This window comes from Apaloderma vittatum, unplaced genomic scaffold (genome assembly GCF_000703405.1).
Source record: "Apaloderma vittatum isolate BGI_N311 unplaced genomic scaffold, ASM70340v1 scaffold15733, whole genome shotgun sequence".
Lineage (NCBI taxonomy): Eukaryota > Metazoa > Chordata > Aves > Trogoniformes > Trogonidae > Apaloderma > Apaloderma vittatum.
In genome coordinates, this window is record NW_009708752.1 from 25,702 (window position 1) to 40,071 (window position 14,370).

The 14,370-nt window shown below is 35.9% G+C and overlaps 1 protein-coding gene across 1 annotated transcript; it reads right to left on the bottom strand.

Annotated features, from left to right (window-relative positions):
• Positions 1–4,344: 4,344 nt before the first annotated feature.
• Positions 4,345–14,185, bottom strand: ZNF800 (zinc finger protein 800). Its single transcript, XM_009866672.1, has 4 exons — positions 14,075–14,185; positions 11,826–11,921; positions 8,091–8,234; positions 4,345–6,110 (listed from the first exon to the last, which is right to left on the bottom strand). Exons 1-4 carry the CDS (start codon positions 14,133–14,135, stop codon positions 4,345–4,347), a joined length of 2,067 nt encoding a protein of 688 aa, XP_009864974.1. The 5' UTR covers positions 14,136–14,185.
• Positions 14,186–14,370: the final 185 nt, after the last annotated feature.

Below are 14,370 nucleotides of genomic sequence, written 5' to 3' on the forward strand. Positions count from 1 at the left end.
ACAGAAGCCAGCACTTTATTAGACTTCAGTACGGCTGATGCCTGCACTATCAGTGAGTATCAATTGTTTATGCAGGATTTCACATCAATTAAAACAAGACCATCAAAGTCTTAGCAGTAACAGATACTTATTACTTAAAAGGAAAAAAAATAAATCATCACAGGCTTCCAGACAGAATACATAGATCATTCTCAAAGCTTTCTGTAAGGTATCTCACATTCATGCTAAATAAAAATCTTTTTAACAAGACTCAACTTTAATTCTGGAGATCCACTATGGAATTTACATTCGTCTTTGCCTACTGCAATCAAAACGAGGCAAACCAACGTGCCTTAACGATCCAAGGCTGCATCAGCTAAAAAAAATCATATCCAGACACATTGATTTGTAACCCTGCAGAGAAGTGCCCACACGGAACTTGACTATATTAAAAGGTTTATTACAAGTTCTCATGATTTGTTGAAAAATACCTAGTGCGTGAATTAAATGCAATAATTAACACCCCTCCCTTCAAATTTTTGTCTCCTCCTACTCAAGATGGGAAGACTAAAAAGAACCAGTAAACTGAATCAGCACATCATAATCAAATAATTTATTTTCATTATTGGAAGAAGGGAAATCAGCTATTCCACAAGTCAAAATGAAAAAGAGACTCGTGCTTCAAAAGAGTAGATTTAACCTCATAGGAAGATATTTTAAAAAAGTTGCGGCAATCCCAAATTAGTAAACCACATTTTCTAGAAATACACTACCCAAAGCTTCAACTACAACAAAAAAATTTGTAGCTCTGTTTATCTACATGGACGCACAACTGGGAGATCTTTTACAAGAAACCTTACCTTTGAAATAGGAGTAACTTTGCCTTCACTTATTTCAAGATGCACACTGCACACTTACCCAGAACACAGAGCAGAAACCACAAGGATCATCCGAGAAACAAACAGCTATTCTACCACTATGTCTGCACTTTAATTTCCTAATCTTAATCCACAGGTATTCAGGACCATTAGTTAAAGTGTACTTCGATGAAGAGCTTGATAGTTTCCTTTACAAAAGAATAAACAACAATTATGGCAGTCCTTTTCGTACAGTCCAACCATAAAAGAAGTAACATTAGATGGCCACCAATGTTATTTGCAATGCAAAACCATTTTTTTATAAGAAAAATCCAGCACAGCAACCTATCTCCTTCAATGTTAACATTCACTTTTGATTTAAAGGGATAATAAAACCAGGCTTTGCTCAGTAAAGGAAGAGACATCTTTACAGAGAACAAAAGACCAGTATCTAGAGCATTTTCTAAGAATATTGCATGGGTCAACCATCAATGTGGAGAACTGTTCACTCCACAAGTGCCAAACTTTTAATAATAATTGAAAAACCCATTTATTACAACAGAATATTACAAACAATTAGTTTCAGTGATCAAAGAGTGAAAATTTTACAAAAATGCAAACACTTTAATTTCCACTTGTAGAGCGGCAGATTACTCCAGGTTTACAAATACAACATCCTTTTGTTTTTGCACACTTAAAAGTGATTTCCAGTCTGCTTTATTTTCCATCAAATACAGTACATTTATCGAGACAAAAGCATGTACATTCAATATATAACATTTTGAGCAACAGCTACAGTCCAGTTCCCATTCACATTATTTTTAGTGCAATGCACTAACAGGGCCAAATATTTCTCTATCCATAAAAGTATTTTTACTCCTGATCTTGTGATCAACATTTTTAGATATATTTTATACAAAAAGTATATATGAATATGAGGCACCTCCCTAAGTAAGGGAGTGAACCTATATAAAAAACATGGTATTTCTTCTGGTGTACAATACCTTTCAAATTGTAGCAATTTGACACAAATCACTAAACAAAATATTTTCTAAAAAGTAAAAATAAAAAACACAAAAACTCAAAACAAAACAAAAACCCCAAACCACTGATGTATTACACCTGCCAAGAATTTTATAATGGTAGGCATGTTACTACAATCTTGATTAAAATGTTAAAAAAAGGTATCTAAAACATTTTCCAAATTATACAAAGTCAAGTGCTACCTATAGTGGTCACTCACGATCTTGAGAGAAAAAATATTTTGGGTTTCTCCCATACTATCCTCCCTTTTATTAATATTTAATGGAATAAGCTAACATTATAAGTGGTTGTGCACAGATTGTCTGTCTATAATACATCAGCAAATATTCACTACCTTCATATTAACATTAGTGTGTTGATCTTTCAAAAAATAAACTGCAACTATCATTAAAGTGCTTGTGTATAATTTTTAAAAAAAAAAATTAAAGAATAAAGGAATGTGGATATTGTTGTAAACTTCCTAGATGTTTACAAAGCTTTCCTATGAATGACAAATGGAAGATCTTTGAAGTAACTTCGGAAATTCAGAAACTCCCAGAACTGGGAAATTAGTCAATATGAACAAACTGATGTTATGGCAAATACTAAAAATTAGTACAATTCAGCCAACATTCACTACATTGTTTGCTCTTATACATTCATTTGTAAAAAATTTAAAACAGTATATAACACAACATTTGACAAAGCAGGATATCACAAAAAAGTTAGAGCTGTTCATCAGTTAGAACTACCAGGGAGGACCAGTATGCACGATGAGCTCTCTGAAGATGATTTCCTAAATGAGGAACCAAAATCTTCTTCCAAAGCTACTGTTCATTAACTTGCCCCGGTATTTTTTTTTGTTTCAGAGAGTTCATTCTACACTGTGTCAAACCTCATCTGCATAGAAAAAACTGCTAATTTAGAAGCACATGTGCATTTCAGCTACTTCAGTGTTTTGGGAGGAGGCACTGACCAACAAGCTGTCAGAACAGTTACTAATTTAGTAAGAGAACAACAGCTTATGAAAATATTTCCAACAACAAACTAAAGTCTTTTTCATTCAAATGGAACTCCACACTTTCTGAACATCACTTGAACCTATCTGAGGAGAAATGGGAATAAATTAATAATTTCAGTTTACCCATATAATTCTGTTTTAAATTACACAACATAAATAATTTACAAGGCTAAATTTTTAATTCTTAATCAAAATGCAGAAGTTGCTCCTCCTCTTAAATTCAGCATAATTTAGGGTCCAGCTCAGTTCAGTTTTGAAGTTCTTTCCCACTTAGCCAGGACTTGTTACAAACTCACAAGAGCACTAGATTGCAATTTAACATAGCTGGGTGGCAATTCATTAAGAAAGCTGAACTCCAACCAAATTACCTCCCAGGAAATAGCATTTCAGAGCTGAAATACAGAACAAGGCACATACACTTGGTTTTCTTTTCACCAAATACACTAGAATTCTGCATAAGGATGTTAAAAACTCTTATAGGTATTACTATTTTCTCTCTTAAAAGTTTTTTGTACAATCCCCCAACCTTCAGGTAGCAGTTGGTCATTCTGAAATATGAACTGACCATATACATACATTATTTCCTTTTTTAAAAGGTCCTTATAAAAACAGGCCATCTTAAAAGTGAAGGCTATGGAAAACTGAAAAACCACAAATACAACCCCTCCAAGTGTAAAAAGAATTCCAAGGGTACCATATAAGCAGAAGTTTAGAAAATTCTTGGCCAGATTTCTACACGTATAGGCTTAGAACAAAAATTCTTGATGAGACTTAAACAGTTTAAATGACCAGAAGTCTCCAAACCTGTGCTTATATATATATCAAAAGAATCAAATCCTGAATTTGATAATTTTAAAGGTGTTTGTAGACACCTAACTCATACTGATTTTAAATCAAAGCAATTACGCATCCAAATTACATTCCAAGTAACTGTTCTACGTCCTTTCGCTGACAGGGCACAGGCAATACATAGTAATAAAAAAAGAAGAAAAAAATCACGAACGGTAACTCCAATCTGATCATAAAGATTTTCTTTCTGTCAGAGCTTTTACTGTAGTACCATTAGTAGTTCTTCAACTGGGTCACAGAGCAGTTAATTAACAGGTTAAATTATTCAAACCAAACCAAAGTATTGTTAATTTTTAAAAAATACTATTTTAGAAATTCGCGTGATTAAAATAGATGCCTTAAGAAAATTTAGAGTTGACTCAGTACAGTTTAATCTATATTCTATTCCAACTTCCTATGATGACAAATTTAGAAATTAACTCTTTTCCAAAACACTATAAACAAAATTTAAGAAACAACTTTGACATCTACCTTATTACTTAAGCTGCTAACCCATAAAATCTATGACAAAATATGTTTACAGCAATAAATCAACAACAACAAAATAAAGGCAGTGGTTTTGTTTTGTGGGTTTTTTTACAAAAACAAAAAAGACAGTACACTTTTTCTTTTTCCTCACCAGACAAGAGCTTTAGATCTTGTACTTCTGCCTTTGGTTTTATTTTCCTCAGGTGAATGAGATACATTTGCTTTGTGGGTTTTCTTATGATGTTCTAGAAAAGCTTTTCTGGCAAACGCCTTACCACATTTATTGCATCGGTGCAGAGAAAAGTTTTTTGTTACTTTTACTTCAATGCCAACATCAGCTCCTTCATACTTCTTACTGGGAGAATTAGAGGTGACATCCTGTTTTGAACCAATCTGTTTTGTTTCATCCCTCTGAGGGCCTCTTTTTGTCACCTTATTTAGAACAAGATCAATTGGCTTTTTTATTGCTCTAATTTCTAAACTTGCAGTTATTTTCCCAAGGTAGCGCGGTGACTTTTTATGGACTACAGTTATATGTCTTATCACATCACGTTTGCGACGGGTTTCATAAGAGCAGAGTGGACACCTGTAGTATTTAACATAAATGTTATTCCCATCTGTGTGTAACTCGATGTGTTTTGTCAAGTTCTGTTTAGAAGTAAATTGGCGTTTACAGAGTTTACAGTAAAGCTGCTTGAAGTCAAAGCCAGCTGAAAGTTTTGGCTTCCTGGTTTTTTGCTGGCCACCTGCAGCAGATGCATTGGTTGATTTAGGGGTTGATTTAGTGGTTGATTTACAGGTTGATTTAGTGGTTGATTTAGAAGTCGATTTAGGGGTTTCAGGGTCCTGTCTAACTTTATTTTTCTGTCCCGATGGTGTGCTCTTTTTCTCATTTGAATGATTTGTTCCCTTCAATTCATTCTGCGGAGAAAGGGCAACGGAAGGGGGTGAAGGTTCTACAGAATCTGCTGGTTCAACTTTTACTTTTATTTCTGTGCCATTGGCAGCATTGTTGGGTCCTTTCTCTCTTTTAGAGTTCTTTCCAGAAAGAGTTATCTTGTGAACAATTTGCATGTGCCTTTTCAGCATTATTTGTGAACTATATTTTCTCTTGCACAGAAGGCATTTGCATGCAGTTAAATTGTATTCAGCCTTTGAGGACGACTTTTGTTTTCGAGCCTTAAAGGATTTTTTAGCAGAAACTGTATCCAAGAACAAAGGTTGCCCAGGCTTTGTAGCTATATCAGGAGTTATGGAATCCCTTCTCAATCCTCTATGAACTTCATCAAAATGCCTCCTTACGTTGGCTTTTGTAGCAAATGATTTATAACACACAGGACAACTTCTACCTAATGCTACAAGAACATTCTTATTCCGTCCTTTCACAGAGCACTGATTTGGTTTCTTTTTTGTTTCGATGAACTTCTTTAGCTCTTCCATCTTCTTTTTGTGCACTTTTCGAATGTGCCGGCGTACGCTGCGTCTGGAATGAAATTCTTTCCGACAAAGGCAACATATCAACTGGTGGCCAAAATCAGAATTATCCAGAGAGTCCAACTCAGGATTTACTGCTGGAGGCTGTTCTTCAGGAGTAGGTATCACCTTGTTTGTAACGGGATCAGCAGGAGGTAATTCTACAGTCTCCCCAGCTGGGACTGGTGCTGGAGCTGAAACAGTCTTGGGTTGTTCAGTGCTGGGTTCCTGTATCTGTACTGGAGCTTGATCAGGGGTACTACTGCTTTCAGTGTTCTCATCTGGGCTACCAGTCCTTGAAACATATTGAAATACAGCATTCTGATTAGTTTCTATAGGTTCCAATTTAATGATGTATTCTTGCTTATCGACCCTTGGATAGATTGCTTCCAGGAGGTCATTTATGGCTTGACTCTGTTTATCATTTATATCTGGGAGATCTGTGAAAAGAGGCAAAGGTATTCTTTAATGATTTGAGAATTTCCAATTATTTAAATTTCAAAGTCTCTTTTAACTGCTCTGTCAATTCGGACACTTAGATGCTTTCAGTTATCCTTGTTATCACAAGTTACTTTTCTATTAAAGGCCAATACTGGAAGTACACCCTAGTGGCACACTAATGTGAAAGCCAGCCAAACTAAAAATTAGTTTGCCCAGAATTAAACTGATACTTAAAAATCTGTATCAATTGCAAAAATACCATCATATGACTGAGCTTATTTTGCAGGTGTGCAACTAAGCCTTGGAAATCAGAAACTGATTTTCCTACTGCTGGAAGCAGATGTTTTTAATAAAGGAACGTAATCTTGGAAAAAAACCTCTTATCTGTGAATTCTGAACAGTCCTTAAGAAAGAATGAAATGTTGGTGTAACCTGAGCACTGCATGAAGATTTAAGTAGATGAGAGAGAACTTAACTTCTGGGACAGGGAAAGCTTTTAGTAATACCAAAGCAGTTAATAGGCTCGGTGATACAGTAAGATAGTAAATGTTAAGGACAGAAAAACATGGTATTATTCAGGGGAAAAAAAAATTACTAAATTCTCAAAAGAATAAAAACAGAGCCAAAGAAGTTATTTCAAGAGAGAATAACTTCACCGAGGTTCACCACAGGTTCATCCTGTGTTCTGCCCTGACAATGACTTGGAGCAGACTTAAAAAGTAAGAAAAAAGGATGATGCCAGTAAACTTCTCAAGCTGAAGTTTGCCTTTAAAGTACTGTTTTAATACATCTAGTTTCCAAAAGGTTTATTCAAATGCATTTGAAGTATTTGTATTCTTGGCTACCACAATGTTAAGCAATTGATTTTTTTGTTTGTTTTACCAGAAATACTGATAGTTTTACTGTCTGGCAATTTTGCTGGACACCCCACAGTCTGTGTACTATAAGAAAACAAACAAACAAAAAAAAAAACAAACAAAGAAAAGAAGAAAAAAAAAAGAAGAAAAACAATTAATTGCTCCTATTTACCTTTATGTTATTCACGATCTTACAGGCCTCAGTAATATCCCGGTTTTAAATGCCAAATTAGTTCAGCAACCTAGTGCCCATCATGATACCCTAAGTATCTGTGCTGGTGTAACTAAGAAGCCAGGGTGCTACAGCAAAAAGGTGACTTGAAGATGTGACTCCTGGTAACTGCTAATTAAAAACCCACAGTTGGTCAGAGTTCCTCCTTCTAGCAATACACGAAAAGAGTGTCAGTACAAGAAATATGCTGTTTTGCTGCTCAGAATCCATCTTTTAACATTGCATTTTTAACATCTTCCACAGTCACTTCCAAATGGTACTATCTATATAAATTTTATCAAGGGTAAAAAGTCCTTCCTGTTTTACAGCACTTTTTCAGACTACTTAATGATTACGCTAACAGAACATATCTCAAAAAAAATCATCAGGGAATAATCTTTGGAATTTTTTCACCATGAGCATGCTGAACTTTCAAAGTGTGCTTTCCAAATATAGGAAAAAAATATGGATATTGATACGAGCCAGCTGAAGTCCATCAGAGCTATGCTGCTCTAAAACTGAAAAGCCTTGTTAGACCCACACTTTTCTCTGAGATTAAGTTCCCAGTCCTTTGGCACACTTTTTGGTATCTTTCATAGTAAAGAGGAAAAGGCAGGAAAGAAAAAGGGGAAGAAATAAAAAGTGTTAACAGCTACACTCTTCAGTAAAAGGTTGGACGTATAAACTAGCTATCACATTATGACATTGACATGGGTCTCAGTTGTTAATGCATATTAAGTTAGTGCTGTAGCTTCTTTACTACTGTGAAAGTGATCTACATATGTTACTATTGAAAATTACTTCCTCTTTTTTTGGTATTTTGTTTCTGGTGTGTTTGTATGAATGGGGCATAAAGATAGGTTGCTCAACTTCAGATAGTTTTATTAAACATTTTGGTTAGTAAGACTTACTATCATCCATCTGGAGACTTGGAGGACAATAAAACTTTTTATGAGTAATTAAATTTGGTAATCCTCTGAAGAGACTCCGGCACAATTTACACTCAAATATGGTGTCCACGTCTTTTAACAAAATATGTTTAAGTTGTTTAGTTCCTGTAATAAAAGAAATGTTGCACTTAAAGATTTTCTGTTCATCTTCTAGTTCATATCATCCCATGAAAGTGGAAACATTTCAAAACATGACAACTGTAAAGCATTTTATCTTGCATTACTGCTACTTAACTGCACTGTAAGTTCATGATACATACTCCAAGTTTGTGAAAACAAGACTAGTTTGAGGAGGAAAAAAACCTACACACATAATTTCGCAGGGAAAATGCAGTAATTTATGATAAAAACTAACAGCTACCATTAGGAAGGAGTCCATACTACAGTATCTGGTTGCTGCAATACAATTGCCCAACACAAAAGAATAAGCACCTAGAACATTTAAAGAAGCCTGCAATAGCTTTCCTTTAAGTTTATCCTACAGTGCTAAGAAAAAATGATATATACAGCTATTTCATGTAAAATCACCACCCAGTAAGACAAAAAACCCAACAACCTAGGGAGGGCATATAATAAAACAAAGAGAATGACAAAGAGGTCAAGGAATGTTACATCTGGGCATCTGACTCAAGATCAAGATGATGATGCTGCTTAGGCAACAAAGTAGAACTGAAGATATATTTTCAGCCTGCTGAAAGGAAAATACATATAACTGAAATCAGGAACTTTCCTATTAAACCACAGGCAGTGTGACAAAATATGCAGGTTTTCCAAATTATTATACATTGTATATTAAAAAACAAAACAAAACAAAAAAACCACAAAGATACAGTTCGACCTAGCATTGTTGATGTATTCCAGCTCCTGCCCTGCATAAAGAACGAAAGAGTTTAAGTTAAACTTCAAACCCACTCCATTTCTCACCTCATGAAAATTATGAACCTGGTGCCTACAGTCAGCAACGGGTTTCTAAATGATGCTTGGTAACTGCAAATTAGAAACACTAGATAACCAAGTTCAGCTAACTTCTCTATTTTAATTTTCTTCTACTAATGGAACAAACGAAAATTATTCAGAATTAATCCAACAAGCAAAAATCTAACGAAACTGAACCAAGAATAAGTAACATCAGACAACTATGAAACACCGTGATATTCTTCAAGCTGAAAGAGAAGTTGACGTTTGCTGTTGTCACAGGCACTTCCCTTCAAGAATTACATTTAAAGATCAAACTCAAGAGTCACACTGCAGAACTATTTCATAAACAAAACTCTTTGAAATATTAAGAATTCCAGAACAACTAACAGTTCTTCAATATGAATGGGCCTTGCCAAGACAACGTTTTATTTCTTGGTGTAGCAGTAGTACAAAATTTTTTACAGCTTGGTTTTAGCAAAGCACAGTGACTTCTCCTTCTTCAACAACTGCTTAAAAATGGGACCCAAACTTGACTACCTGAGGCTACCATCCAGTTTCTGTCCCCTCCTATGCCTTCCTGGGCCACAGTCCTAGCTTCTTGTCTTTTCCTCTCAAAGTATTTTCTTGAAGCATTCCTAATCTCACCTTCACCTGACCTGTATTTTTAGAAACAGACTACTGGAAAAACATTTAGATTTAGTGAAAACTTTAAATTTAAAATTTGTGCAGAGCTCCCCCAAAAGCAAGTTGTTGACTCCAATCTCACCAACCAACACTTGAATTTCTCCATATAAAGAAAATCACTAACAAAAAAACAGCTGAACAAAACTTAAGATGCTTTATGTCAACAAGATTCCAGTAAGTTACCAAACTATAATTCAAACAAAAGGCCTCCAGTTTGGTGACAGCACACGATCAACCAAAATTTGGCCATGCTGTTGATGCATGCCCTAGCCACAAACCCTTCTCTCAAACAAACAATCAAAAAAAATAAATCATCTAATTCTCCACTGCTTCTCAATCAAAGACACACAAGTCCCTCATTCTGTCTCCTGTTATACTGATATTTCAGTCTCTTTCCATTTAGGACTGAAATGTTTTTGTCTAATCCAAATTTTTGGACTTAAGAATTACTGGGTGAGAATAAAGATTTATGACATACTGGAGGTCAGACAGATGACGCAGTAGTCACTCTGGCTTCAAACTGTCCTTATGGAACTATGAAGATTTTCACTGGTGGGAGTAAAAAAAGAATCAGTCCTTTTGAGTTAAACTGTAGATCTTTAGGAACTCCTGGAAATAGCAAGTAAATTTAAAACATCCAGTGGTTTTGTGGACACAGCAGGCATAGAAAAAAAATAATCATCTCCTTGTTCTTCACCAGCTGCAGATGGTTGCAATAAGCTGTCAGTCCTCTGCCAGCATATGCAGCCTCCAGCTTACTGATGCCTTCTCTATTCTGTAGTTATATCTAACTGGGGCAGGTGATACTTTGTCAAATTGTCTTAATATGCGTAAATGTTGACACTAGTATAAGATCACAGTCACAAGAAATCGGGAGAGAATACTGGTTATTACAAATACTTCTCTGGCACAAATACCAGAGTTTATGCCTTTAGTAAGTAATTTAATTTTTAGGAAAAAAAAATTAGATTCAAATTTATCTGTGATTCTTAAGGCTTTGGATGACAGAAGCTTCTACTAAAACGTCTGAAATAGTCATGGACAATAGTCCAGCTTTAACTTGTTTCTTTACCGCAGGAACCTAAATAGCTTCTTCCCGTAATAAAATATTGCTTGCTCAAAATCAACCAGTAAAATCTCAGTCTAAGTCCTTCTGCCTTCTGTCCAACTTCCATGCGCAGATGGACTGAAGACGCCAAGGTAAGCTGTCAGTTTAACACCTGCCAGTGAGGAGAATCTGGAAGAAGCCCAGAGGCAGAGTACTTGCAACTAGTTCCATTAATCTTCTTTAAGATAAAGAAGCCTGACAGATGTGAAGTCTTCTGCAATTTCAGCCAAACTAAAATTAAAGTTGATCAGTGATGACTCTCACATCTAGTTTTTCTTCTTGTATTAAGTGGTTGAAATGCTAGTGGAAAACTTAAATATTGTGCCCTTTTACAAGACTGAGCCCAGACACACACACCATTACATAGCAGTGATGATTTATAGCTGAAACATTTCATATGCAGAACAGCTCTATATACAATAATCTAGAAACATAGAGATGGTAGCATTATCTGTATTCCTGCACCAAGGATTTTGAAAATAAAGTCTTTTGTTTGCCGTACCAGAAGCATAGAAACAGCGAGAAAGAATTCAAATATTTTAGTCATCTCTAGCATGGCCACCCAACTGCTTAGTTGGGCCTTATTCTAAGGTGCAATTGCTATGTACAGCAACTCCCCAAACCAATCAAGGAACACCTTAAAAGTAATATGATAAAGCAATTCTGAAAAATTTGAATAAACGCTAAATTTTCTCTTCATCTCAAGAGTTTTAGGAAAAACTCAAGAACAGCAGCAGGACGTATGACACAAAGCAGAACAACAAACTGATTTCTAATGTTTCTGAAAGACAGTTATAAGCAGGAGCTGTATCTTCACTACTTTATCTGCAAACCCTTATTAAAAGGAACAAGCTCCTAATTCCAGAAACCTACCAATGGTTTGCAAATATGTAGGGAGTCAGATGTTGTTTATTTTAATATACTAAATATAAATAACTCTTATAACAAGGTAAAGAACTTCTTAAGGGTCAGGCATAGTTTCATACCTGATCGAAAACACTCAATGATTTGTTGAATACCGGATTTTGATGTTTGCAGAGGCTGCTGCAATAACGGAGGATCACCAGGTTCCAAGAGATGCACTGAAATATATAAAAGGATAAGAAGACATTACAGAACATTCAGGTGACAGTTATAAACTCACAGATTTTTCTGTGCATACAGTAAACTAGCTAAAAATAAAGGCCAGGACTACAGTAAAAGATGCCTCACTCAAAAACTTTCATGTACATTGAATTAAAAACAGTCAATATTGAATCTTCCAGCCATGGGAATGGCAGTTTGTTGTCATTTTGATTATTTCAAAGAAACATGGACTCAGAGCTACATGCATCAAACTCAAAAAAATATATAGAACTAACTCACTAGAAATTTCCCTCAATTAAAAACAGTTCCACAGAACAATCTCCTTGATTTCCATCAGTCAAACTGAAACAGGTGTACAAAAAAAATTACCAAATACTGTACTTCACAGCATCCTATGTGATTTCAATGTTGCCAGTACACACCAAAGCACTGAATCCAAATTTAAAGTAGCAACAATCAGAAAAAAACTCACAGTATAAAATATGTAATAGAAAGAGCTGTTACAATACTTTTAGCCAGCAGAACCACGTTCAAGAAATACTTGAATGATGATTATTAGTTATTCCAACACATGGTACTTATGGATATGAAAATTAATAGCATACTATTGCTGTATATGCATATGTCAATTAAGTTTTGCCCAGAGGGAAAATAAAATTTAAATCAATAAGAGCAGTTATTCAAGGATGTGTCTGCAAAATCATTAGTTAGGTCTTCTTTTTCATTTCTTATTGAAAAAATAACTAGGTTCATACTTCATAAATCAGCTCCTACCTCATCAATTTGGTTTAATTTTTATCCCTCTTGCAAGCTTTTCATTTTTAAATGAAGCATTGAGCATCTCTAAGATACTTGTTTTTCATAAAAAGCAACAGAGGCGTAGTATAAAACTGTTTACAGTATTACGTGCAAATAGATTAAACACATTTTGACAGGAAAGGTGTTCTAAAAAATCTCAGATTATAAATAAATCCAAGCTGAAAAGAACATCAGGAAGAAAAGCAGTCTAAGAAAAGATCGATAGAATGAACATTCCACCCAACTATGCTGGCCCCATAATATACTATTACACATACGAACACATAACAACCATTACAAATCAGTTAATCGTTTGGGGATCTCTAACACAATGACATATTGTATTACACTAGCCCACTCCCAATTCTTCAAAATAGGATATTTTGGTTTGTATACTGCCTCTCATATGCATGTGCAACACCCACTGACATCAAGAGGAGTGACATATGTGAAGCAGACACAACACATCGCTGTTACTTCTAAGGCAAGGAAAGCATTTTTAAAGGAAAGCTTTTTCAAAGCATTAAAACAACTCAAAACCATTTCATCTTAAACACTAAGAAACGCCTCTACTAACTGAAAAATACCTACAGGTAGATCATTCAGTTAAAGTAGCACTACCAAAGCTGTCATGATCACATTTTCCACTATTAATTCCCCAAACCAATGCCTTTCTTTTCAAAATACATGTGAAAGCATCCAGATAACAAACCCTACAACAAGGCAACGAGAAAATAACCAATTTTTCTTTTAGGCTACAAACTATAACAGCAGGGAGAGCAATTAGAAAAAACCCTAGCAAGCTGGATGAACCTTCAAAATTTTTACTATACTTTGTGCTGATGGCACCTTCCATGTCACACAGCAGTGGGATGCAAACAGCCGTTTCAGGGCCTGTTTTTTTTTCCCCTCTGAGAATATGATCTTCAAGTTCATCAAAGCTCACCAGAGAAGATGTGAAGTAAAATGATAAAGAGGGAATAGAAGAGATTGCCAGAAAAATCATTTTGCAAAAAAACCCCAGAATATTAGACTTTCTGGAAACTGAAAGGCCAGTTGTTTCACACAACTTCATGCCTTCCTCTGCTCACTGCACACAACGCCCATGTGGTGTCTCAGGGATTATTGCACATCCTGTAGGAACTGAGAAATTACCTTCCTGAAACAATTTTAACGTGACAGTTCAGGGATATCAAAAAAACCCCAACGTTTCCAAACAAAATTCAGAAACTTTCCATATCCAAAACTATGGCCAATTATGCACGTCTGCAACGCGGCAGCAGTTTCCACAGGGCATTAACCAAGGCGGTTGATGCTCGGCACGCCAGCCAGACATCCCACGCCGCTGTACCTGGCTCACAGCATCCATGGTGGTGGTGGTCAGTCTGACAACACTTGTCCCTTAGAGGCATTTTGCGTGCACACGACCTGCTTTCCTTCTACATCCAGCAGCTCGCTCCTGCCAAAAATAAGCAAATTAACTGTCACCCCCGAAGAAGGGGCGGCTCAGGAGAGCGCTAAGCTCGCACCCCCGCCTTCTGCAGCGGCACCGCCAGAGCAGGCCGGGAGGCAACGGCACCCTCCGCGCAGGGAAAGTTTCCATTGTTTACGGCAGGTCTCACAACGCCCTCTGCAACGGCCGCCGCG

Coding starts and splice junctions, on each gene's coding strand:
- ZNF800 (XM_009866672.1), bottom strand. CDS start 14,135: ATGCCTCTAAGGGACAAGTGTTGTCAGACTGACCACCACCACCATGGA. Junction 11,922..14,074: donor CCATGGATGCTGTGAGCCAG/GTACAGCGGCGT, acceptor TATATATTTCAG/TGCATCTCTTGGAACCTGGT. Junction 8,235..11,825: donor CATTGAGTGTTTTCGATCAG/GTATGAAACTAT, acceptor CTTTTATTACAG/GAACTAAACAACTTAAACAT.